The sequence below is a fragment of the Colobus angolensis genome, unplaced genomic scaffold (assembly GCF_000951035.1).
Source record: "Colobus angolensis palliatus isolate OR3802 unplaced genomic scaffold, Cang.pa_1.0 Scaffold229, whole genome shotgun sequence".
Lineage (NCBI taxonomy): Eukaryota > Metazoa > Chordata > Mammalia > Primates > Cercopithecidae > Colobus > Colobus angolensis.
The window spans coordinates 4,535,724-4,562,593 of NW_012115477.1; the positions used below are offsets into that span (position 1 = coordinate 4,535,724).

At 42.5% G+C, this 26,870-nt stretch overlaps 2 protein-coding genes across 3 annotated transcripts in view; one reads left to right on the forward strand and one right to left on the reverse strand.

The window, feature by feature from the left end:
- Positions 1-1,137, forward strand: part of DNAH11 (dynein, axonemal, heavy chain 11) — a 384,221-nt gene extending 383,084 nt beyond the window's left edge. Inside the window, exon 83 of the mRNA XM_011944208.1 lies at positions 890-1,137. Coding sequence (XP_011799598.1) covers positions 890-1,137 — 248 coding nt within the window. The remainder of the gene's footprint in view (positions 1-889) is intronic.
- Positions 1,138-1,980: 843 nt separating this feature from the next.
- CDCA7L (cell division cycle associated 7-like) overlaps positions 1,981-26,870 on the reverse strand; it is a 44,409-nt gene continuing 19,519 nt past the window's right edge. The window contains exons 2-10 of one of the 2 annotated variants that reach the window (XM_011944169.1): positions 16,969-17,109; positions 11,882-12,019; positions 8,478-8,852; positions 6,932-7,003; positions 6,650-6,820; positions 5,819-5,944; positions 4,399-4,548; positions 3,289-3,425; positions 1,981-2,666 (exon numbers count right to left, since the gene is read on the reverse strand). In XM_011944169.1, the coding sequence (XP_011799559.1) occupies positions 2,636-2,666; positions 3,289-3,425; positions 4,399-4,548; positions 5,819-5,944; positions 6,650-6,820; positions 6,932-7,003; positions 8,478-8,852; positions 11,882-12,019; positions 16,969-17,109 (1,341 nt within the window). In that variant the 3' untranslated portion in view covers positions 1,981-2,635. The remainder of the gene's footprint in view (positions 2,667-3,288; positions 3,426-4,398; positions 4,549-5,818; positions 5,945-6,649; positions 6,821-6,931; positions 7,004-8,477; positions 8,853-11,881; positions 12,020-16,968; positions 17,110-26,870) is intronic. The other variant, XM_011944170.1, reaches the window with a different exon arrangement.

Here is a 26,870-nt window from a genome sequence, read left to right on the forward strand (position 1 = left end):
ACCTCCACGGACTCTTCATGGAGGGTAAGACACCCCAAGGAGTAAGTGGGGAACCTTTTCCTTACTCAGGTTCAGATTGGTGTTTGTCCTCTGTTTCTCAGCATCCCCTCACTCACACAGTAACCTTATGCTAGTCATTATCTCATTTCTTCCTCTTAAATAATTTAAATGCTGGGATGTCTGTCCAATGTGAACCAAATTGTGTAATATTTGAGGTAATGGCTATCACTTAAATTTTGCACATATATCTGGGTGGTAATGCCACTGAATAACTTTAGACTCAGACTGAATTTACATTATTTTGCTTTTCAATATAATGATTTTAAAAACTGTCAGTAAACTTTGCTCTAATATTTTACTACAAGACTTCTCCACGCCTTGAAGATGCTACCACGTAGGGTGAATCTCTGAGAGGGGGCTACACTACGCAATATTTTCCAAATTTATCTGGCCATGTATTTATTCTACAGGACACTTAGTCCCTACCAAGATGTTCCTTTTTTACTTTAAAGCAAGTGCCACAAGTTCTGACATAAATGAAAGACTGGAACTTGGTGTCAGAGAATAAGGCGCGACGGGGAGGGAATGTGTTGAACTGCAGATTTAAAGGGAGGGCAAACTAGTTTAATGTATGTGAATTCTCTTAGAATCCCATTTCATAAAATCAGATTACTTCTACAGGAAAGTTTAGCCACTAAGCATGGAAGCAAAGCAGTGCCTCCACTGCAGGCAGGGTAACCTACCTTTCAAAGCTCAGTCTGGCCAGCTCAGTAAAAATACCACTGACAAGCAAAAAAGTATGACAAAACCAGAATGTTTATTGCATCAAACAACTTGATCATCAGTAGCAACCTGCCACACAATTGCAACCGTTGTGTTTTTGCTATAGGCGCCCGCTGGGACACCCAATCAGGAACCATTGTTGAAGCCCGTCTCAAGGAGCTGACATGCCCTATGCCGGTCATCTTTGCAAAAGCCACCCCCGTGGAGAGACAAGAAACCAAACAGACCTACGAGTGCCCTGTGTACAGAACCAAACTGAGAGGCCCCAGCTACATCTGGACCTTCAGGCTGAAGAGCAAAGAGAAGACTGCAAAATGGGTTCTAGCCGGAGTGGCTCTGCTGCTAGAAGTGTAAGATAACTCTAGCCTCGGCTGGAGTGCAGTGAGGATTTTCTATTGTGTTGCTGCACTGTTCCCATGCACATTTAATGTATTCTATTACAACTTTTTAGTAACTCGCACGTGCATTCTTTTTTCAACGCCATCCTTAAAAAGTGAAGAAGGAAGAGTGAAAATCAGACAAAATATTAGAAACTTATTCAGGGCTGAGTGCGGTGGCTCACACTTGTAATCCCAGCACTTTGGGAGGCCGAGGCAGATGGATCACGAGGTCAGATCGATACCATCCTGGCTAACATGGTAAAACCCCATCTCTACTAGAACTACAAAAAATTAACCGGGTGTGGTGGCACGCAACTGTAGTTCCAGTTACTCAGGAGGCAGAAGAATCGCTTGAACCCAGGAGGCAAAGGTTGCAGTGAGCCGAGGTTGCACCACTGTACTCCAGCCTGGGCAACAGAACAAGACTCCATCTCAAAAAAATGTATATCACATCTGAACATGCAAAAGCAATGCAGCCAGAAAGGAGATTTTAATTCTTAAACAACCAACCAATTAAATTAAAAATTATTGGCCAGGCGCGGTGGCTCAAGCCTGTAATCCCAGCACTTAGGGAGGCCGAGATGGGCGGATCACAAGGTCAGGAGATTGAGACCATCCTGGCTAACACGGTGAAACCCCGTCTCTACCAAAAAATACAAAAAACCGGCCGTGGTGGCGGGCGCCTGTAGTCCCAGCTACTCGGGAGGCTAAGGCAGGAGAATGGTGTAAACCCGGGAGGCGGAGCTTGCAGTGAGCTGAGATCCGGCCACTGCACTCCAGCCTGGGCGACAGAGCGAGACTCCGTCTCAAAATAAAAAAAAAACTAAAAATTATTAGCCCTTAAACTCTTTTAAAATATAAAAGCAGCAGGCCCCAGGTGAGTCCTGAAGGAAGAGGCTAGCACTCTGTGAGGCCTCCAGTGTCTACAATGTTGACAGTCCCCTTTTGTTCAGTCAAGTTTTAGTAAAACTGTTCTGCAGTTAATTGCACTTTGTTCAGTGTAAATTTTCAATGACCAAGAGCAGGTTAAACGATGTGTGTGGTCTATTAAACTGTGGTCACTTGTGCTGAGGCAAACTTGGCCTGGAGTTACTGTTTGGGAAGCCAAAGAGATCAAGGCAGGAGCTGCTCATACAATGTTTTCTCTCTAACTTGTCTGAACTTTAACCCCATCCCATTTAAACTGTGCTTTTTTAACCCCACCCCATTTAAACTGTGCTTTTTAATCACTGAACAAAGTTCAGCATACAAATAGGTCTGTGCATACATCTATATAGATTCCTCTGCTCTGCTGTCTTCCTGAGAAATCTTTGTAAGCATATAAACAATCTTAAAAAAAATAGTATTTAGAAACAGTAATCTCTACAAAGAATTTCTGTATAAAAACACAACCGGTAAAAAATCTTAGGCACAAATGGTATGCATGTCTTGTTGGAGTACTCTATGGTGAGGCGGCTGGTTCTGCTTTCCTCTTAATTGTCTTCTACCAGCTCCTTTTGTAAGCTGAGAAGATGAGAAATAGTTGGTAAGTAGTAGATGAGAACTATTTGGTAAGTAATTAGTACAAAGCTTGAGAGGTTCCATAATCATCTAAGAGTACAAAGCCAAAGCCAGAACCCTTATCTCCTGACACTCGAAATCCTGACATTTTCTGCATCAGTATCGGTACACCCTCCGGTACAGTACGCCCCAAGCACGACTTGCCTCACTCCCGCATTCCAGAACCACGATTCAGATTTTATCACATTAATGAAACTTGTAGCTACTTGTACATTCTATCTTCTTGCCCTGAACTCTCAGTTCGCACTAGGATTATGGCTGCCTCTTCATAATCTGTGTCATTTCCCCTCAGCCTGCCTTGTTTACTCCTTCCATTTCTGTCATACACCTCAAGGAGAAATTTTGGTTAAAGGCAACATGGAGTTGAGTTGAAAAATCTAGCAAAGGAGAATATTCCCTAATAGGGAAAATATCGGGCCTGAGCTTTTCCAATGCAAACAGATACAGAATGGATGGTACTCGTGGTTTATATAAGTCACAGGGGCAGGCAACAACTATTTGCCAAGAGGATCGCCCATGCTCGGCCTCGGGATTTCAAGCTGTTTTTAAGCTGCAGGAGACTTACCTCTCCAGATATTCCTTAACATTGTTATAACCATAAAACTTGGCCAGATGAATGAGGATTCCTGTGGCACAGCGGCCGTCACGCTTCCGACAGTAGCTGCAATTGCAGATCCCACGACAGGGGGGACACACCCAGTCCTAACAGAGAGATGACAGCAGACACTTCGCTCATTATCTACAGGCTCTGGCAAGAACTGGGATACGGATCCAGACTGGCTCAGCTGGCCTCTCCTCCAACCTTTAATCACATGGCATCTTTCAGTCTACGTCCCAGGGGGCTCCTCACGAGGCAGGAAGGCTGATCACCCCACGTCACATGCAAACACTGAAAAACGACACCTTTCAGGGCTCCCTGCTTAAAAATCATGGAGAGTTTCATAAGCATTTGGCCAAGCACAGGGCCCTGTGTGTGCACGTCACAGGCCTGGGATGTCAGCCCTGGTTTAGGAGCACAAGGTTTCCAAAAGATCAAGGTGTGAGTTTCAGCCCTTTCAATGTATGCTGATTGTTGAACGACTCACCTGAGCAGCAGTTTATGCTGGTCAATTGGGGACGATATATTTACCCCATGACTGCTGCCTAAGATGCCACACTTGGGAGGACTGCCCCAGGCTCAAGGTCGTGCCTACTCACCATGATACTATGTCTCATTTTACCAAGGGAGCTGAGAGAGAGACAGGTTATACACCTATTTCACCGGATTAAACAAATTTCTAAGAGTGAGCGACAGCTTGCACAGTGCCAGGCACACAGAAAGCACTCAATACTGCAGTGTACACCTCCCTCTCGGCCTGGCCCAGAAAAACAAATGAGAGGGAAATCACTCTGCTGAAGGACAGGTACAGGGATTACTTGTATAAAACTAGAAGACTGTAAGCAAGTTTTGCTCTGACAATGGAAAATCAAACATAAATTCTTCTATTCACTGGTCAGCTTCTCTCCTTCCAGAATGAATCCCTATTTTTCATTTTCCCTGGAGCCTTAAGATACAAAGGGAAGGGAAAAACCAGAGTTCTGGACCTCCCAGTGCCCAGTGAGAACCCAGGAAGCCCATCTTCAGCTTGCTTCCTTCATCAGTACAGTTTACAACAAATGTAAACGCTGCTCCTACCGGGTCCAGCAACGCCGATCTGACATCCTCCCCATAGCGGTTCCGCAGGCATGGTCCACAGAACTGTCCTCGCACACCACAGCAACCCTGGTTCCGACACACTGTCTTGGTGTCGATGGTCTTTTGGCGACACTGATGGCACGTGTTACCCTACGGGGGTAAGGCAGTGAGCAGGTGAACACAGGGATATGCTGATGCCCACTGAGGCCAGATGCCATCATGTGCATTTCCAAGTGTATGAAGAAATACCACCTGTCTCCTCAAATGAAGTAGGACTGTTTTCCTAAGAACCACAGCATCGTCTCTAAACAAGGGGTCCCAAGCCCCCAGGCTAGAACCAGTCTGTGGCCTGTTTGGAACCGGGCTGCACAGCAGGAAGTGAGCAGCAGGTGGGTGAGCATTACCACCTGAGCTCTGCCGCCTCCTGTCAGATCAGTGGCACCATTAGATTCTCATAGGAGCACAAACCATCTATTGTGAATTGTGCATGTGAGGGATCTAGGTTGTGTACCCTTTAAAAGAATCTAATGCCTGATGATCTGAGGTGGAACAGTTTCATCCTGAAACCATCCCCTGCCCATCCCCCAAATCCATGGAAAAATTGTCTTTCACAAAACCAGTCCCCAGTGCCAAAAAGGTTGGGGACTACTACTCTAGAATGTAACCATCACAGGTCTGTGGCCAGAGAAGCATATTAGGTCAGATGAGGCTGAGCAGAGACCCAGAAGGAATGAAATGATCAGGCTGTCAGGAAGAGAGACCAGAGAAAAGCTTAAGTCAGGGGTGGTAGAGCCCCTGAAAGGTGACAAGTGACTGAGTGGCAATGAGCCTCAGGTGGCATCACCTTGGCCCCAGCCTAGCTCTGCAGACCTGGATATCTTCAATGTGAAATCTATTTTTTTAATATTGACAACTAAATTTAAAGCATTTTAATACTATCTTGACAGTGTCCCATTATCCAGAAAAACACACAAAAAAGCAAAATGCAAAACCTCCCTCTAAATCACCATTTAAAAGAAATTTAACCCGTTTCCTACCAGATATTCTGCCAAACTTTATTTTCTATGGTTATATTACCCCCCAAATATACTAACTTTTTTAAATATTTAAAACATAAAACTATATAAATATTTAAACCATAAGTTACATATAAAAATCCCTTTTAAACTATACCTTTCCCTTCTCCCAGATTGTATGCATCCCTAAGAGAGACTGCTGTCCTGATGGGAATTACTGCACTAGGCTGCCTCCCAGGTACAGCTGACCCTTGACCCTCCAATTTAGAACCTGGCTCTGGGCCCTTGGTGAGATGGCATAAGCCCTGATAAGAGTTTAAAAACAAGTGAGATTCCAAATATCAATGCTTTAGACTCCTAATAAGAATGACAATCATGCAAATTACTCATAATATATAATTTACCAGAACTTTATCATAGATTTTATCTCGAACAGTTATGGCAACATTTTCTAAGTCCTCTTCGGTGATATCTTCCACTGGCCGAAAAGAAGATATACGGTGACGTCGTCTATACTCCCGGCACTTCCCCTGCACAGTGAACACAAGCAGAACCTGGAGTGCGATGTTTTGAACAGTTATAAAAAAATTACAAATATTTTAAACTCTCAAAAATCTAGCACCATTAATGTTAACCCTCTCCCTCTTCTGTTTCCCTGCAGCCATTTCATTTAGTTATTTACTGAGCTCCTGCCACCTGCCAAGCTTCCTTCTCAGCAAGGCGATACAGTCATAAAGGAGAAAATCAAGGTTTTTGGTTCTTTGCTGTAAACTCTGTGAAGAGGTGAACCACACTGAACAGCCAAACCCACAAATGAGTCCAAAGTTTCTCCCTCCAAACTGAAATCGCTTGAAACACCTCATGCCTAAAACAGAAAGGCAAGGAGGAATCACTGCACTTTTCCACGAAGTAGACACCACAAAGCTGACTGGAGCTGTGGACAGGCCTTTACTGCCTGCAGCAGAGATCAAAGCAGGGTCCTAACAAATGAGCTGCTTCTCAGCTCGGCTTGGATAAAAGACTCTCTCTGTGACCTCCAGCTTAGACCAGGGCTGCTTCTCAAAGTATGATCTCGGGAGCAACGGCATCACCTGGGAAGCAGATAGAAATGCAAGTTCTCAGCTGCCGCAGACCCACAGGGTCAGAAACAGCCCTGGGGTGACAGTGATGTGCGTTCACGTTTGGAGGAATGGCAGCTCAGACAAAAACGAATTCACGTATTAGTCAGAAAATACCCCACTAATTGTCTTCCTTCTTCGGAAGCTGTAAAACTCTTCTGCAAATTTGGCGGCTGAGACAGTGAAGTTCTCTAGAGCAAACTTCTCTGGAGGCCGTGCACTCCGGGTCGGGTTCATGCGCCGCGTGATCTGTCCCTCCGAGAAGGCTCGCCTCACTGTTTTCTTCCTCTGAAATCAAGAGTGCAGACAGAGGCAACTGGGGACTCTCTTGAATAAAAGCCATCTGGTAGCTGATCACCATATATCAGTATTGGTATAATTATAAGGAGTTCTACTTACAGAAGCTGAGGTCGGGGTTCGTACTGGGAAGAAATCTGGCATTGAGTTCAATTCCGCCAATAACTGGGCAAGCTGAAGTTCAGAACATAAGAAAGGATCTTACATAAATAGTGCTCCAGGGTTAGGTCATCCAACACCTATCTCAAGTCTTCCGTTTTGCTATCGTAAGAAACCTAACTTCAATAGTTTACATAACCCGCAACGTTATACTTTTAACCTCACATGTAAAGATTTTATCTCCAGACCCGAGATACTGATGTCATCATTCATATGAATGAACACTAGCCCATTCCTTATATATAAGGACAACACAACACCAGGAAAACAGTCCTGGAATGATCAAGACCTGGAGCATGAGGTTCCGATCCTGACCCGGAGGCTAACCCAAGGCAGTGTGACCCTGGGACAATTCATTTTGCACATGTGAGTCTCAAGTTTCAGGATGTTCAAAAAAGAAAAAGCTCAATTAAGATTATTTCGATGGTTAGAGCTCCAAAAATCTGATTCTTTAAATAAATTATCAAAGTAATTTATGAAGATATTCCTAAGTGAACAATAACACCAAATAATAGGCATTAATATGCCAGAGAATTTAATTAGGATTCATTTTAGTTTATATAATTATATGAGTGCCACCAAAAAAATCATAAAGAAAATAGCTCTTACTTTAAAGATGCAGATGGATACAGTGCTGAAAATTTCCCTTAGCTAAGTAAAAATGTTTCTTAGGATAAAAATAACCCGAAAGTAGGCATTCCATTTTTGTAAGTAATTTATATTAGACATATAAGCTTGCATATACAGTATCACTACATCATTCTTTTTTTAAAAGGAAAAGATTAAAAAAACACAAAAATGCTAACAGTGATTGTAAGTGGTAGAACTATTAAAAAAAACTCTGTAAACAATTATGAAGCAAACAATGATTCTCTACAATGATCAGATTAACAGTAATTGATTACATACAGAAAAACCAAATATATGTAACAAAGATTTCACCTTGTTCCATTCATTGTTCTAATGAAGACATTTTAGAGTGAATTAACACTATTGAGGTTGTTTTAATTCCTAGACCTCTTCCATTCCTTGAGAAGTCTCAGAACCAGGGCCGGTCACCACAGAAGAGTGGTTCCATGGTGAAAAGCTACCTGCCCAACCTGCTCCTCGCAGCTCCTCAGTGGACTTGGTGACATCCCACTTCCCCTGCTTTACTCTGCTGGGAACAGGCCAGTTGTTCAGCCCCTGTCATCCCCAACACAACTATATACTTAGAACTTAGCTTGGTCAACAGTAAGCAGCATGATGGCACTGTGTAAGGGCTAAAAATGATCCTGGGGAATCTCTTTCTGTTCCCAAACCAGAGCTGATCATGTAATAGTTGCTCTGGGTTCTGGAAAAGAAAAAGGATACACAATACCCAGAGTACATTTTCCTGACAGAACCCAAAGCAACAGCAGCAACTATAGGAGCAAAGTGGTTCTGGGAGCCCAGCAACTGCTGCTAGAGCCTGATACCAACTCCCAGGGTGCCCTCCGTGAAGCCTCACCATGGCTTTGTTCTCCTTGATGTTCATGGTCCTTTTCAGCAGAGCATCCGAACTCTCCTGGCTCTCATCCCGAGAGTCGTCCTCAGACTCAGAGGTAGAATCTTCCCTTTGCACCACCTGTCTACGGCCTTTCTTTCTTCCAAGAACTGTTTCTTTCTCATTCTGTAAGCGTGAGCTAGAAAACAACTGCTCGGAAGAAGTGTTTTTATCTGGTTTGTTGGCCAGCTTCTTGGTGGGGAACTGAAAGGCTACTCGAAGACCAATACTACTTCTAGACCTGCTTCTTCTTGGGGTAGCCTTATCTTCTTCTTCATCTTCCTTTTCCTCACTCACCAAAGATGCTTTGCCATCATCACTCAAATCTGACTCCACGACCTAATAAGAGCAAGAAAAAGCACAAAGACACTGTTACAGACCCATAAAAAAGACATGCATTTAAAACTCTGACAGCATATGACAAAAAACTGACAAATGAAAAGCTTCCCCTTCATGTTATGAGTTCCCTCTGAATTTCCTTTAAATGTCCAAGAAATTGGCTGATGAATAAAATCAAAGAGCAGGCAACCTACTACCGAACGGTGCACTGTCACACCCATGACAGAACTGGGTTTCACTGGGAACATGAGGGCTATAAGCGAAACACTGACAGGGTGGGCTCCTCCACTGTGGGACGACCAAGGAGCACCAGCAAGAGGAGAGACAGTCACAAAAAAGGGTATGCCTGACAGACGTGATCTTCAGACAGGAAAGGGTGCTATGGGGGGAAAATGCTGACTGGTCTCCTCTAAATAGCAGGAACCGGACTCCTGAGTAACGGGGCAGGAGAGCTGATTGCACCTCAGGGCAGGGACCCAGGACAGCCAGATGACCTGCCACTGGGTCCTCAGTCAAGGGGCACCTTTCCCTTCCCTAGAACCCTCAGAGCCATGAGGTGAAACCAGGTCAGGAAGCTCGACAGGTTGTAGCAAAACACCACTCAGTCAACTCCATAAATCCTCACCTGACGTTTTCAAATTCCACATGGTAGAGGTCTCCAGCATTCAAACATTGCTCCGTTTTACAAGTGAGAACACAGTAAATATGGAAGGCAGTAACAGGGTTACATCACCTAGGTGATGGCTTAGATGTGACGGGACTCTTAGCAGTGGTACAGAGACAAGTTTAAGTATGTGAGATCCAGGACATCTTCTGGGCATCCTTCCATGACCACAAGTTAGAAAACTTTGGGAACCATTATCTGGGAATTCTGAAAATCTACCAAGAGCATGAAATGGCACCAATATGGACCCAGGATCAGTTCAGGGACTCTACTTCTTCCCCAGTGACCACCACCAACCTCAAATTCTCGTTGGACTAAAGTTAGAAATAAGACAGAGGGAGAAAAAAAAAATGCAGGTAACTGCCAACCCTGGTATATCCACACCAAGCCAAGTGAGAAATAAGACTATACGGCACTGATTTGTCTATTTTTTTTAATACCCTGAACTTTCCATATTAACAGCTTCAGAATTCAAAATGCTGTACGGCAAAGGAACCCAATTTTAGGGGACACTGTCAGGGAAGAACTTCAGTTTTGATCCATTTATCTACCATCCTCATCATCTACAGGCCTCTCTTTACTAGATGTAGAATGGCTCACTACAGAGGCCTGAAGGAAGGAAAGAACAAATGGTCCACAGCAGCCCAGAATCAGACCCGAGAGAAGAGCACAGGTCTAGCACGTGGATGTGGCTATTTCGCATCCGGCCAGCAGGCCCCTGGAAACCAAGGTTACAGCAATATCCCATTATCAAGAAAGATAGGCTTGCCAGTTCCCACAGGAGTGGGCAGGGGGCTGGGCTGGGAGGCAACAATGCTTTTCTTCTCACTGGATTCTAAAATAAAATTTGCAGGGGCCTGTGCTGAACTGTAAGCTATATCATGATCTGCGTAACACATCACAGTCCACACACTTGGGGACAGGTGGGAGGGAAGACTTCTGGGGTAATTCACTTTCTCTCACTAGAAACACAAATGCTTCAAATAACCAGACATCACTTCACTAAAGAACAGAAAATAAGTACGTCGCTAACAAATGACGCCCATTAGGGTTTTAGAAGGATTTTAATATCGTGCTGGCAAGAAACTGGGGACTTGCTGGCCAGAACTGATGAACTGCCACACAAACAGCTTCTGCAAAGAAAGCCAAAGGAGACCTGGGGCCTCCAGGCTGGCACAGCTCTATGTTGCTACTCATAGCAAAAAATCACCATCAAACAAAGCAGCCTACCATGCGGGCTTTTATGCTCTACATTCTCTCCTAGGACAAGTGAAGAATAAGGCAGGCCTAGGAGTCACAGCTTATTTAACCTCTACAGAGTCTCTGCCAAAACTTAGTCCTTACTTAGCAGCTTCTGACTGTGAAGAGGCTTAAACTCTATGTTCCATCTTCATACTGTAGCATGTTTATTTTTTGGATAAATGTATGCTATTTTTAGCAGAAAACATTTCTGCACTTAAATCCGAAGGCTGTGCCTTAAAGTTACCTTCAGATTCAAACACGAGTGGGCAGTAAACCAGCCTAACTGTGTTGTGTGCAAATCAACTAACAAGTCTGTTCATAGGAAGTGCTGAGAGCAGACTTCCCTCCAGAATCCAGGCAGGCCTGGGTCATCTTTAACACTAAAAAGCATGACAAATCCAAATCCACAATGCATGGGGAACACCAAGCTTGTACCACAGCCAAATTTTTGCCAAATTAACTTCAAACCAAAAACTGTCACTTCACACACAGTAAGAAAGTATCTCAAGGAAGTTGTCACTCTAAGATAAACTTTTAGATAAAAGAGGTTTAAGAAACTCTTGAGGTAATGTTTTCTGTTTTTTGTTTTTTTTTTTGAGATGGAGTCTCGCTCTGTCACCCAGGCTGGAGTGCAGTGGCTCACTGCAAGCTCCGCCTCCCGGGTTCAAGTAATCCTCCTGCCTCAGCCTCCCGAGTAGCTTGAATTACAGGTGCCCACCACCACACCTGGCTAATTTTTGTATTTTGAGTAGAGACGGGGTTTCACCATATTGGTCAGCTCGGCCTCCCAAAGTGCTGGGATTACAGGCATGAACCACCGCGCCTGGCCAAGAGAGAGAAATTCTTTGAGAAGGACAATAAAGGACGCCTGGGACACATCCCCAGACTCCACAGGCATGAGGAGAAAATTAATGGATTTTCTCTAAGAGAATAATGGACTGGTGGACCAGGGATTAGCCTTCCAGGAGCAATTATTTTAGGTTATGTCAATTGCTTATAAGAAATATGTAAGAAAAAGTAAAATATTTTCACCTGTGAAGTGACTTCTTGAAAGTAAAACTCTAATTCAGAAACAGGATTAAAAACATTACTACCCACATCCCTTCCTGTTGTAATTTATTACCATTACTTCTGGATTAGTCTTTCCATTCAGATCACTCTGCGTAAATCCTGCAAAATCCTCAGTCTCTGAGTCAGTGTCCTCTATAAAAATTCTTCTTAGCTCTTCTGTGAAGTATTTGGAATGAAAGCACCCATCCTGCTAAATTAAAGACACACATACATCAGAGACGGAAAGTAGAACAGAGGTTACCAGGGAAGGGTAGAATGAGGAGCTACTGAACGGGTGCAGAGTTTCTGATGGAGATGACAAAAATGGATGGACAACAATGTGAACTTAATGCACTGAACTGTACACATCAAAAACAGCTGAAATGGTATATTTCATGTTATGTGTATTTTACCACAATAAAAAAAACAACAACAACAACAACAACAACACTGGCCGGGTGCAGTGCCTCACCCCGTAATCCCAGCAGTTTGGGAGACCGAGGCAGGCAGATCACTTGAACTCAGGAGTTCAAGTCTGAGCAACATAGTGAGATCTTGTCTCTGCAAAAACTACAAAAATTAGCTGGGGTCTGGGCGTGTACCTGTAGTCCCAGTTACTTGGGAGGCAAAGGTGGGAGGATTACCCAACCCCGGGAGGTTGAGGCAGCAGTGAACTGCGCTCCACTGCACTCCGGCCTGGGTGACAGAGCGAGACCCTCTCTCAAAAAAACCCACATACATATATAAATTATATATATACACATTTTCTAAAGCTTACAAAATTCAGACCTACAAATCAGACAATTTTTAAAAATTGGGTGTAGTCTCAATCAGCTTCTAATGTGACTGGTAAGTGCTCATGGAATTCAGCTTCTCCTGCCAAAGCTGGCAACCAGACACGTCTGCTTTCACACAGAACCAAAACACATGGAAAGAAGACATGAGGAGAAAACCTGGCTCCCTCCCACACATGCTGGCTTCCCTTTCCAACAGCCTTTCAAAGCCGGAGTCTCCTCCAAGTGGGTGAGCATGCCTCCCGTTCACCAACCGTGAGTTTCTCTGTAAGAAAAGGCTGGGGCCTCTCCCAGCCCCCACTGCCCAACACCAGAGAGCCTAGACTTGCTCCATGAGCAGATACCACGGCGGCCTGATGGAAAGCTCACCCAAGGTCACCCCCACGAATTTCTCTCCTGCAGGAGGTGAGAGGTGAACCACCATGGTTAGGTGGCAAGTGAGCAGAAGGAAAGATGCAATGTGACTCTTTAAGAAAAGGCATTTTCTAATACTTTTTCTTGCTTTTGAAATAGGGCAAAGAAGGAAACCCAGCTCTCTTAAAAGTATGCTTGAAAGAAAGAGGAAATAACAAACTGCAGGCCAAAGGGAGACCCATGAGACCAGCCTCCTGTAAGCCTGCCACGCCTCATCAGTGTTCGAGTCTGTCCCCAGTTTCCTCTGACGTCTCTTCCCTCCATCCCTGATATAGCAATGACCCCTTGTAACACCACATTTGGCTGAGAATCTGTATCTAACCCCCTGCCTTTCCCCGATTTTAATTATATACTTCTTTGGGCTCATATATCTCTGGGGAAAAACAGATATAACAGACAAGTGGAAAAACTTACAGGGGCTCACAAAGAAATGCCTACATCTAGCATTCTGTAAGCTTAAAAATGTCTCCTATGAATTATTATGGGTAATTGGAGTGAGTTTGCTCAGAGCTAAATTACTTTGTTCCTTTGTTGATAGCTGTAGTGCAGCTGCTTGAAAAAAAAAAAATTGTACACACAAAAGGGAAGTTTCTTTAAAGTGAAATTCAAATCGTGTTTAAGGGAGACCAGAGTTAGCATACACATACTGTGTGCAAGTTTGCACAGGTTCTCTCTGTTGGTTAAAATGGATCGTGAGTGTGTGGGGTCAGGGTAGAGAAGCAGCCAGGGCTTGATTATTAAGGAAGAATGGTACACGGCTGCTGCTAAGGAAACCCACCATGCACCTGAGGCCTCTCAGTACAAGAAACATCTGGCTCACAGAGCCTTGGACCAGCCCCTGCAGGCTAATTTAGAGCGGTATTTCTGTGTGTAAATTTCATCAACTACCTAAAGCCCCTGCCTAGGGCCTGAAGAGAACAGGGCAAGCCTTGAAGCAGTGAGTTCCCATCTTCCAGTTTTTCTGGCTATTTTGATCTTGTGTGCTAGCCTCACAGGGCAATGGGCATCCTGGGAGAAATCACCATCTTTGATGGTCAGTCCTGATAGAGAAAAACAACTTACCGTTGTCCTGAACTGAGGCCTATGCTTTAGTTTCCTTACTCCAAAGTGTGTAAACACTGTTTTTCATGTGGTTCTGTATGATGCCAACCTCCACTCCACACTGCTCCACTGCATTCTGAGTTAGAAACCCTTGCGCTGCTAATTGCTCTCTGGCACTGGTTCATTCTCCTTCAAAATCAATACTGGGCACTATGCTATGGGCCGTGGTCATCTACCATGATCAGGACAATAAGCAAGTAACACATCAGAGGAGAAGCTAACATAGGTGGATAAACTTATTTTGAAGTCCATGTGACATGAAGAAACACACCAGAGAGCAACGGCCTGTTGACCCAGACAGCCAGCCAAACACCCCATTTCAACTGCACCCAGCAAACAACCCCCGTGCTCACTGTATACAGTCACGTGGGGTGCTGGATGCCTGAAATGAGAGGAAAGGAACAATACATGGGGACGAAAAGTCAGAGCCAGGGAAGCTACAAAGCACCATTCAAGTGTGAGATCCCCCTTCTTCAAGGAGTTTACAATCTAACAGGGAGGCAGATAGGTCCACGAACAACCCTGGTGAGGGTCAGTGCTCTAAGGGATACACGAGCAATATGGCACATGGAGGGAAAGAAAATCCAGTAAGACTTCATGGAAGAAGTAGCATAACTGGATGTGAGCCACAGTAGAGGCTAGAAAAATGGTGACAGCACAGATAGGCAGGAAGAACAGCATGGACCAGTGGGCAGAAAGGGCAGAACAGTGGATAATCAGCATGTCAATTCAGTTCCTGCGTCCTGCAGCATAGCAGGTAGAAAAGAGACCCAGGGGGTAAGAGGCTGAGAAGTGGTGGCCCTGGATTTGGAACATCCCAGCTTGGGACTTCCCAGATGTGGGGCCTTGGGCAAGTCATTACACCTTCCTGAACTTCAGTTTCATCACTTGCAAAATGGGGATAGTAACAGCACCTGCAGCTTCTCAGGGAGTTCTGTGGATTAAATGCAATATTTGTATGAAAAGCAGTTGGCACACTGTCCTCCCCGGGGAGAACATGCCTGACTACAAAAGTAGTCATCATGGCAGCAGAAGCAGCTGTTCTGTTTCTTAATGCCCGGGGCCTGCCAGGCTCTGTGCTCGGCCCTTTAGACGTGTTCTGCCCTGCTCAAATGCTCCTCAAGGTGGATCCAACAGGCTCTGCTCTCCCCACTGCCTGACTGTGCTCAGATGGAGGGCTGAGTAAGAGAGGAGCTGACCACAGCTCAATCCTGTAACAGATCCTAGTAGGAAGGGATGAGCATTCAGGTAAGAGCTACGAGGGCTACGGCAGCTGCAGAGGGAAGGGAATGATGGACACGAGGAACACAGCAGAAGTTTCATCAACTCCTGGATGGGAGTCAAGGAGATGGAAGAGGGGAAGGAAGGCCAAGAACAACAAAAGATGGAGAACCAGATGGGGAAAGGGGGAAGCCAGAAAGACAACTAAGGGAAGGAGAAGTGAGCTTCAGATCTCCCTTAGCAACCAGGACCAGTCCAACTGGCAGTCAGAAACCACCTGGGGCTGCAGAGAGAAGACAAGCTCCACAAAACAATGCAGTAACAGGTCAAAGCAGGACAACAGACAAGTTCACTGAGAAGTTTGAAGACAAAACCTTAGAGAACATCCGCATTTAGGAACAGGGACCAGGACAACAAGCGACAGTCACAAAGAGCAGGCCGGGTGCGGTGGCTCTCGCCTATAATTCCAGCACTTTGGGAGGCCGAGGCGGGCGGATCACCTGAGGTCGGGAGCTCGAGACCAGCCTGGTCAACATGGCAAAACCCCTTCTCTACTTAAAAAAAAAAAAAAAAAATACAAAAATAAGCCAGGTGTGGTGGCAGGAGCCTGTAATCCCAGCTACTCAGGAGGCTGAGGCTGGGAGAATTGCTTGAACCCGGGAGCTGGAAGTTGCAGCGACCTGAGATCATGCCACTGTGCTCAAGCCTGAGTGACAAAGTGATACTCCATCTTGGAAAGAAAGAAAATAATAATAGAGAAAAAGGTGTAACAGAGAGGAAGAAACTCAGGGGACTAGAAGGAGGTGGTTGGTGAGGTCAACTGCTGTGGAGATGCTAAATGAGATGAGGACAGCAGAGACCAGGGAGCCCCCAGCAATCTCAGAAAGCACAGCTCCCACCCAGGCCAGAATTTGCAGCGGCCCACATAATTAAGCAGGCACTTCACTTACATATAATTAACTGCTCCCCTTCCTGTACTTGCCCAGTGGAGGCAAGGTGGATTTAATTTGCTGCCGTTTTGGAGAGGCCGTGGTCAAGGGAGAAAGAGGAATTCTGAGTGCTGCAATGAACTCAGAAGAAAATGCCACTGAAGGGTAGAGATTTGATTGGCCCTTCTACTACAGGACACAATGTGACCCTCCAGGAATCTACCTCTCAGAGAACACTAACTTGTGTGTGCTAGAGATCAAAGTAATTAACGCAAGAATAAGGCTCCCCCCAGCAATCCCAAGAGTGACGTGCCAACAGAATTGCACCACAGGACCACAGAGGTGCAACTGTCTCCCCGTAACCACACGATCCCTCATGCCTCGCCGCAGCCTCGCCTCTGTGGGAAGACTGAACACAGCCTCGCCGCAGGTTACAGCCCAAGGCAGCCAAGAACATCCACTTGATCACGTGAAGTCCATTAAAAAAAAAAAGAATTATGGTACAGGGAAGGATTAACACAGCAAAGTGAACTAGGTTCTCTCACCAGTTTTTTAAAACAGGAAGACATAGTGTTTCTAAAATAAAATGCTAGACAATGAACTGATATCACCAATCTCACACCATGTTCAAATAAAAGAACATCCAAACCAAGATTCAGGCCTCCAGATGAACACACCTACTTGGAAGGAATCATCCGTACCTGTTTCCCTGACTCCAGTGAGTCAAAACTATCGCAGCTCTCCTCTGACGAGACGGTTTCCATGGGAACATCATCTCGGAAGCCGACAAACTCTTCATCATCACTGGGGGCGTTAAAGATGTCAGCCACTTCTTTAGGGATCTGTTTTGGATTCAAAAGAGGCAGGATTACACCAGGGGCTCTTGCTAATCACTTAGGGACATTTTCTGGAGGGGAGTAAGAGATCTCATCACTTCATCCAACTGCCACGGTTGCCCAAAAGTCCCCAGTAACCCTGAGCAAAACACGCTTCAGCTAAGAACTCATGGCAAAATAAGGTGTGGGGTGGGTGGGGGAGATAAAACTTAAAATTCTAGATATACCCTATTTTACAGAGAATGTTAAAACCAGGCCAGAGAGAAGACATTTTTGATCTCTTGACAAAAAGAAAAATTGTTTCTGAGAACCAATGATCTCTTTTTTCTCCTACAGTGGATGCATCTTTAAATGTCATCCACATAAAAAAGATGCCATAAAATATTATTAAGCTCTTTTCTTAGTGTTCAGCTACACTATTTATTTTTCTCTTCTTTGTCATAGGCTGATTCAGAAAGTAGAAAGTTCATACAATGAAATAAGTAGTTTTCCTTCTTTTCTATATTGTAAGTCAACTTAAGTAGTTGGGGATTAATTCTAACAGAATGCAAATGCTATTAGGGGATAACTGATTCCAGAGGGAACAGTGGCAGCACACTTCATCTACAAATATGTATCTGCTGGAGTTCATTTTTGTAAGTTGACTATTTTCTCCCAATTCTTTGTTTTAAAAAAAGTTCAAAGACACAGAAAGGTGAACAAATAGTACAAACACCTGTCGATTCTTTATCTAGACCCATTATTTGTCACTGCATTTGCTTTCTTTCTCTGTTTCAACAAATATGAGGTTGAACCATGGGCATTTGCCGATATTTGGCTGTTTTTAACTTAGGAAAACAGCAATTTAATATGAGCCAACCTAATCCATATATACCCACAGTAAAGTAATTTGCAGACATTGTATTGATTGGCCCTAATACAATTCAGCATATATCTCCCACGGATAAGGACATTCTCCCATAGAACCACAAAACCATAATTGTACCGAAAATAATTAACATTAATAGTACGATTTACTGTAATTCTATATTTTAATACCTGCAACTGTTCCCAAAATGTCTTTTATAACTTTTTGGAGACAATAAGATCCACTCAAGCAAGGTTTTGCATTCTATTTGATTTTGTGTTTTTTGTTGCTTTTCACAACACCGACTTTTTTTTTAGATAGACCATGACAACTGCCTTGTCTTATATTCTGAGCTTATCTGAGTGTTTCCTCATGATTAGATTCAGGTTATGTATTTTTGGCACCATTCTACATAGATGACATGTACTCATCAATGCATTGCATAAGGGGGCACACAATGTCAAGTTATCCCACTATTAATTAATTTTTAATTTTTCATTATAAAAACTTGCAAAGGTATTTCAAAAGTAGACAGGAAGGTATTTTAATAAGCACACATTGATCCTCCCAGTAGCTATCTGCCCAAGGCTAACTGTGCTTCCCCCGTATCCCGACCCAACTCCCCTTCTTCCAAATTATTGTGAAGCAACTGTAGACATAGTATCATGTCACTCTGTATCATCATCAAATGTGCAGTCTGTATTCACAGTTCTTCTGCCTCATTTTTTAAAAACTTAGTTTATCTGCATCGTGATCCAAATAAGGTTCACACACTGATCAACATGGCTCTTAAATCCCTTCTCATCGCTCCTTTATCTTTTTTTCTCTTGCAGTTTATTTTTGAAGAAACTGGGTCATTTGACTGTGGAGTTTGTCCAAGTCTGAAGGTTTATTTTTTTGCAGCCCCAAGGTGGCATTTAACAGACTCATCTGGATCTACAATTTGGGAGTTGAATCTGGAGGCTCACTTCTAGTTTGCTTGCTTTTGCCAAGACTACTTTGTAGGAAGTGCTGTGCTCTTCCTTTGGAAAGCACGTAAGGTCTGGCTGTCTCTTTTTTTAGTGGTGTTGCTGTTTGGTCAGTAAGTTATGGTGGAATCGGCCTGATTTGTTCAAAAAAAAAAAAAAACAACAACAAAACACACCTTTTCTTCTTTGTCACTAATAAGGAATATGCAGAGTGACACTTGAGATTCTGTGAATATCTTCCCTGATAACATCTCGCTCAATAGTTTCAGCAATCATTGACATTGCTTTTTTTAAAATTATTTTTTATTTTAATAAAGACAGGGTCTATGTTACCCAGGCTGGTCTCAAATTCCTTGCCTCAAGTGATCCTCTCACCTCACCCTCCCAAAGTGCTGGGATTATAGGTGTGAGCCAGTGCACCCTTGAATCAATTATTACATTAGGAACTGCAAAAGAGAAATTTTCAGATTTTCTCTCTCCTTCATGAAGTAGCTGGCATTCTTGTATAACACAGTGTTTCTCTCACTCTCCCCTTTTTCTTCTACCATGTACATCCATGGATTTTTTAAAAGTATTATTCAATGTGTTATAATCCATACTCTCATAATTCTTTCTGACTGTCCCAAATTTGGCCACTGGGAGCTCCTTTAAGTCATCCTCTGTCCTTCTCACATGGCACTAGGGGTCTTTCAACACCTCCTTGCTTTCTGACGCAACGAGCATGGCAAGCTAACCTTGTATGTTTCCTGTCCCAGACCTCAAATCAGCCATTTCTCCGAGGAGCCCTGAAACCTTTCACTGGGAAATGGTATTTAAAAACCAAGATCGGAGAACACGGTGTACCTTGGTTAATGAAATATCATTGCTTGTAGGCTCTTTGGACAGAGCAAGGATATTTTAAATAGGTAAATCACAAGTTCATGCTGACACCTTGAATTCAAATCCAACACGGAGGCTTCTTCCTCTGCTCCCTCATCTCACATTAGCATCGCCGTTCCACCACAAGGAAAACCCTCGATCCCCCAAATTTTTAATATACTTATCCATGTGGTGCTCTATCTACAATAAATACAGAATAGTGCCAAACTGACACCACCGATATATACCAACAACAAACAGTGCAGTTCAAGATTTCTTTGCGGTTCTTTCTAGCCCTGGAACATATTCTCACCATACACAGGATCTTTTCCTTCAGCTAACCAGATGATCACTGCACAAAGTATGGTTATGCAGAAATGTTTTACATGTACTTCCCATTTCATCATGCAGTATATTAAAAAGATGTCCTTAACAGTTGAGATTGAATAATTTTTACTGTTTCATCAGAACATTCTTATATGAAATTGACATTTTCTTTGTAAATTGAGTGCATGGAGGTGAATAATGCAATGACTACTAATGTAGTTTGCTGCTACCACCTGGATTCATGCTAAAGGTCAGCAGTTTTCTCACTTTGGCTTTTGCACAATCAGTGCAAATATCAACACAGCAAAAAGAGCAAATAACATCTTAGTATTATTATGACATTACATTTGCCCTCATGGACCCATGAAAGGGTCTCAGGGTCCTCCATCTCACACTTTGACCACTGTGCTAGCATACACAGAGCTGTGTATTCAAAAGCTACTTAGTTTCTTGGAATTCTGTGTGGGTGTGTTGACTTAATTTTACATTTAGTCAGATTCCATTTAAGAAATTGGTAATCCTTAATCTATTTATTTTCATCACTATTTTAATGCTTCTTGATTAAAAACAATTAGAAAATAATGGTTCAATCAAAGGAACTATAACATAAATACAGAAATGGGATACCCCAAGTTCAGTGATGCTGAAGGGTTAATACAAACACTTTCCCACCACCTAATAAAATCACTGCAAGGGACACACAAGAATAACACAGAAGTAGAGTTCCACTAACAATTTTTTTACCAGCCACATGTAGGGCAGCACTAGCAAAGCCTAACTCTGACATCGTTCTTGGGGAAAATATTAAAACTTTTCTCTAGGCGGTATGTTAAACAATGTTTGCCACCTTATCTTTTCAAAGACACCTTTTGTTGTTGTTTAGCACTCAGAACTCAGAACTAATACACAAGGAAAACACCCAGACTAGACAAACACAGACAATACTTATGAAAGTGTGCCTATGTTATAGTTACGTAATAGCCACTGAGTTCAGTCCCTGCAGAGGCACTGAGAGGGACAGTGTGTCAACTTCAGTCTTTTCCTTTTGACTTCTCACCATTCAACAAAAAACGAAAAAGCCCTGCTGGCCTAGAAGCTTCTTTTAACATAAATGGTTTAAAGGAGGAGGAGCACCCCATTTATGGATGTAATGGAAATACATATAAGGAATGGAGAGTGTTGGTGATAGGAATAAACTGCTTCCAGCGGCAACTGCATTAATCCCTGTGGTACTGTGTTCAGCCCCACCCCTGCTGCGACCCTGTGTCCGCCTAGCTAATTCCTCCTTCTGCATCTTTGACTTCTGCATCTGCTCCAGAGGTACCATTAGGGGGCTGTAATTACTGCTTAGGAACAAAAGGAAAGAGCACACTTTCAAAAAAACAGTGTGCATTCCTGGGGTATGCAGGGCTCTGATCCTTCAAAGCGTATTAAGAGTTTCAGATAGTCACAAGCTTCAGGATTTGGCAAAAAAAAAAAAAAAAAAAAAAACTCTGTAAAATATTCAAGTGTCCTCAATGCAACAAACTGATTCGTTTAACAGATGCAACAAAGGCAGCAAGATTTATTTGAGAAGAACCTGATAGAAAGGATACACAGGGACCTCTTCTAATGAATGACCAGTTCCACAACATAGCAATACATTAGGCCCAAGGATCTGTCAGTTTCCTGTTCCATTCAGCAGTGATCCACTGGGTAGCTGCACAGTCTAGACAAAATGCAACAGACTTTTTTTTTTCTTCAAAGTTTATGTTCCATTCTATTACAATAATGCCAATCGTAAGACTCACCAAAAAGAAAACTACAGCAAGTAACTGAAAACAACAAAAATACAAAACTTCTCAATTATTGGATATTTACTTTAGTTGAACTTTACAAAATTAGGATAACTACAGTCTAGTGAACCAAAAAAAGGAAAATTCTCATCTGAAAGTGAAAAGACCATTTCATTATTTATAATACTTTTTAAAAATCGACAACTTTATGCTATTCCTAACTTTCATGCACAGTTTCTGTTTGTCTACTCTGTCTTTATTGGAATGAACAGTGTGAGTATCATCAAAAGTCACGTGGGGGACCAGGATTCAACTCCCTAAGAACACAGGTACTAGAATGGAATCCCTGGGCACCTAACATAGGGCCCAGCCTAAAGCAGATGAACAATAAACCCTGGCTGAAAGCATTTACATGCATCTGACTTTGTGGTCATTTTCTTAAGAAAGGTGTATTTTACTAGGAAAATACTAAGTCAAAAAGGTACACTCTGTGACATTTCTACATGAGGGGAATTAAGAATTTTCACCCAGAATCCTAGGACATCTATCTACAAAGCAGTCATATTCACAGCTCCCCTTTCAGAAAGGACTGCAGGTTTCCCTTATAAGCCATACAGATTACCTGAGAGCTTTTCTCTGAAATAGATTATACAAACTCAGCAGGCTTTGGGGCCAAGCAGGTGGGCAACAGGGCAGCAGGTCAGCTGTAGGACAATATGGGATGGTGCTGACTGGTGGGTTGAACACATATATCCAGGAAAGGAGGCCACTCCTCCACTCCAGCTGATCACTGCCCTGCAGGAACAGGGGTCTAGTGTGCCTGACCTCCAACATTCCCAGAGAATCTGGGAATCTGAGTGCTGGTAAGATACTTCCCATCTACAGACTGGATCTCAAACTTGTTGAGGGAACATGCACAGTGGAACTCATAGGGCTTAGTGGAACACCAAGGAAACTGTAAATGCCAGAATTCCAAATATTACCAACAGTATTAATATATCTACTAGCGCTTAGTAGTAATAGTAGAGGGCATCAGAGTGTTAAGAAGATTAAGAAAAACGTTATATCCTTTCCCTTGTTCATGGCAGCATTATTCACAAGAGCCAAAAAGTGGAAGCAATCCAAGTATCCATCCATGGATAAATGGATAAACAAAATGTGATACATACATATAATTGAATATTATTCAGCATTAAAAAGGAAGGAAATTTTGACACACGCCACCACATGGATGAACCTTGAAGACATTATGCTAAATAATAAGCCAGTCTCCATAAAACCAAGAACTGTATGATTCTACTTACAACAGGTACCTAGAGTGGTTGAATTCCTGGAGACAGAAAGCAGAATGGTGGTTGCCAGATGCTGAGGGGAGGGAGAAACGTGCAGTTACTGTTTAATGGATATAGAGTTTCAGGTTTCCAAGATGAAAAGAGTTCTGGAATTTAAATATGCTTAACACTACTGAACCATACATTTTAAAATGGCTAAGATGGTAGATCGTATATGTATCTTAGCACAATTTAAAAAGACTAGAACGAAAAAAGGCAAATTAAGAAAGACAATTTAAGCCAGGCATGGTGGTTCATACCCGTAATCCCAGCACTCTGGGAGGCCGAGGCAGGAAGATCATTTGAGCCCAGGGGTTTGAGACCAGTCTAGGCAACATGGTGAGACCCCGCCTCTGCCAAAAAAGATACAAAAATGAGCCGGGTTGTGGTGGCGTGTGCCTGTAGTCCCAGCTACTCATGAAGCTAAAATGGGAGGATCGGTTGAGCCCACGAGTTAGAGGCTGCATGCAGTCAGCCATGATCGTACCACTACACTGCAGTCAGGGTGTCAGCGAGACCCTGTCTCTAAAAGAGAAAGAAAGAAAAACCGGGGTGGAGGGGAATTTTTCCTTCCTTAAGTGAATGAAATTTTCCAAACTGACAGAACAAGTCTAGACTTTAGCCTAGTTTTAATGCTACCATCACTTCAGAGGCATGTGGCTTGAGAACCCAACTCTCTCACCTAAGGAAGGTTCAGATACATTATCATAGGTGCCAAGGCTTCAGCTTTAGTGTCTGACCAACCGGGTATCTGAGCCTGTAAGCCCAGAAGATAACTGATAGTCCGGAGGACAGAGCTGTTTGCAGAACCACACTTGGCTGAAATCCAGCTTTCTCTATCCCAGCTAAGCTATACTAATAAAAATAAACCCTGCTGAGTTGCTGCTGGCTTCTCCTTGAGTAGGTGCCTTTCAGACATACAAAGCAGTGCTTTGGAGGTTTCCGTATCATTTTGACTTTTGTCAGTCTGAGTCTCCATTAAAATTCAATTTAAAAAACTAATAAACTATAAAAAGATGGTCAAACTGTCAGTTGGTTTTCAATCAAGTATTTACCTTTGAAAATATTTTAATATGAAGTATTGTTAATTTAAAACTTTATACAGTGAAATTAAATATATTTTTTAAATTAAAGCTTTTCCATATCTCAATGATATCTAAATTCATCCTTCCTGGATTAAAAAAATACAACCTCCTACCCAGAAGGAACACATTTATCAGTATTAGTTTTTGAAGAGAAAGAAAATAAGATTCACTTTTTAGGCCAACTGATACAAGGGCTGACTTTTATATACTCCAAGAATATTCAATGTACATTTCACCTAGAAACAAGCTCCATTTTAAGATTTACAAAGCAGACAAAAGATACTTATGCACGCTACTGCATTTTCGTTATTAAGTGTTTTGAAAGCAATTTTGATAGCAATGACAGCAGAATTTGCAGGGTGTACTATCTTGCATCTATGAAGAGATCTTCTACACAGAGGAGAGCATTCCTTCCTCTTTAATACACCACGAAGGGTGAGAACGCTGTGTTATTTTCTTACGCAAAATCACGTCTTTAAATCTTTTGCTATTAAATTGGTTGGCCCATAAGAAAAGTACATACCATGTACCAATCACAAGAACTAACTCAAAATGGATCACAACCTTGAATGTAAAACTGTAAAACTTTTAGAAGAGGAGAAAATCTTTGTGACCTTAACTTAGGTAAAGAATTCTTAAGATACAACACCAGAAGCACGATACAGATCTTTAAAATGTGTAAATTAAACAATCAAAATTAAGAACTTCTGCTCTTCAGAAAACACCATTAAGAGAATGAAAAGGAAAGTCCCAAACTGGAAGAAAATATCTGAAAATGCTATCGCTGATTTGCACCCAGAAAATATAAAGAATGCTCAAAACTCAATAAAAGAAAACAAATAAATCAGATGGTCGACGAGTTAAATGGTAAATGAGCACAAAAGAGAATTAAATTAACACATACATACGTCTGACTTCTGAATGGGGAGGACTTTCACCATCCACGTAAAGGAGACCAAAAGGGAAAAGTATATCACTGACCATGTAACAATTTAAAGCTTCTTACTTAAAAGAAGAAAACTCAGAAACAAAAACAAACAAAAAAAGTAGGGCAAAGATCTGACAAAAATATGACAAATTATTAAAATTGCTAAAAACCTCATACGAGATGAAATATACACCAAGGCCACACAGACAAAATGGCAAAACAAAGAAATCTCACTGAATAGAGAAAACAAAAGAGGCTAAAAACACTTGAAAAGTCCTCAACCTACCTAGTAATGAAAAGAATGTTAAGTTAAACAAGTATTCTTTTCATCTAGCAATTTAGCAACATTTTGGTTCCCTTTTTAAGTGCATGCTCAATGATGAGGAAGGTGTGAGGAGACAAACACTCCTATACCGAACTGGTATGAGGACACTGAACCCAAGGCTTCAGAAACTAAGTATCGTCATATACATCTCAAATAGGGCAGTTAATTTTTTAAAAAATTATATACAGTGCAATTTCAAGACTGCCAGGAAAATGTGGCTAAACTCAGAGTGAAGGAGTATGTGAATTACTATTAGCAGTTAAGAGAATCATAAAATCAAGGATTATCAGGCCAAGTGTGAGGTGGCTCACGCCTGCAATCCCAGTGCAGTGGGAGACCAAGGCAGGAGGATGATTTGAGCCCAGGAGTTCAAGACTAGCCTGGGCAACACAGTAAGACCCCAGCTCTACAAAACATAAAAAATTAGCCAGGCATAGTGGCATGTGCCTGTAGTCCCAGCTACCTGGGAGACTGAGGAGGGAGGACTGATTGAGCCCAGGAGTTCAAGGCTGCAGTTAGCTATGATCTGCCACTGTAACAGAGGAAGACCCTATCTCAAACAATTAAAGAAAAAAAAAAAAGATCATCAGATTGTGATGGGATCTCATCCATCAGTTTGTGCATCTCTCTTCATATAATGGAGTGACAGCCAGACACAGAGGCACACACCTGTAGCCCCAGCTACTTAGATGGCCTAGACAGGATAGCTTGAGTCCAGTTCAACTTCAGCCTGGGCAACAAAGCAAGACCCTATCTCTATAAGAAATAAAAATAAAATAAAATTAGGGCAACCACAGTTGGACTTACTCAAAAGCATGTAGCTTGTTAATGTCCTTACATAAAAACATTTCCAAGCATCTACATAGGAAAACGATCTGTTTTTCTGTAACTATATGTTAATTAGTATTCAGCACTTAAAAAAAAATAAATAAAAACTCATGTTAACACCAAGAGCACAAGTAACAATTCGAGGAAAATAATAAATTGGACTTCATCAAAATTAAAAACTGTTGTGCATCAAAGGAAAGCAAGAAAGTGAAAAGAAAATCTACAGAATGGGAGGAATGCTACAAATCATGTATCAATAAGGATCTACTATCTAGAATATATAAAGATTTCTTACAACTCAAGAAAAAGGCAAACAACCAATCAAAAAATAGGTGAAGAACTGGAATAGACCTTTCTCCAAGGAAGATATACAAATGACAAACAAGTACATAAAAATACACACATCGCTGGGCGCGGTGGCTCAAGCCTGGAATCCCAGCACTTTGGGAGGCCGAGACAGGCGGATCACGAGGTCAGGAGATCGAGACCATCCTG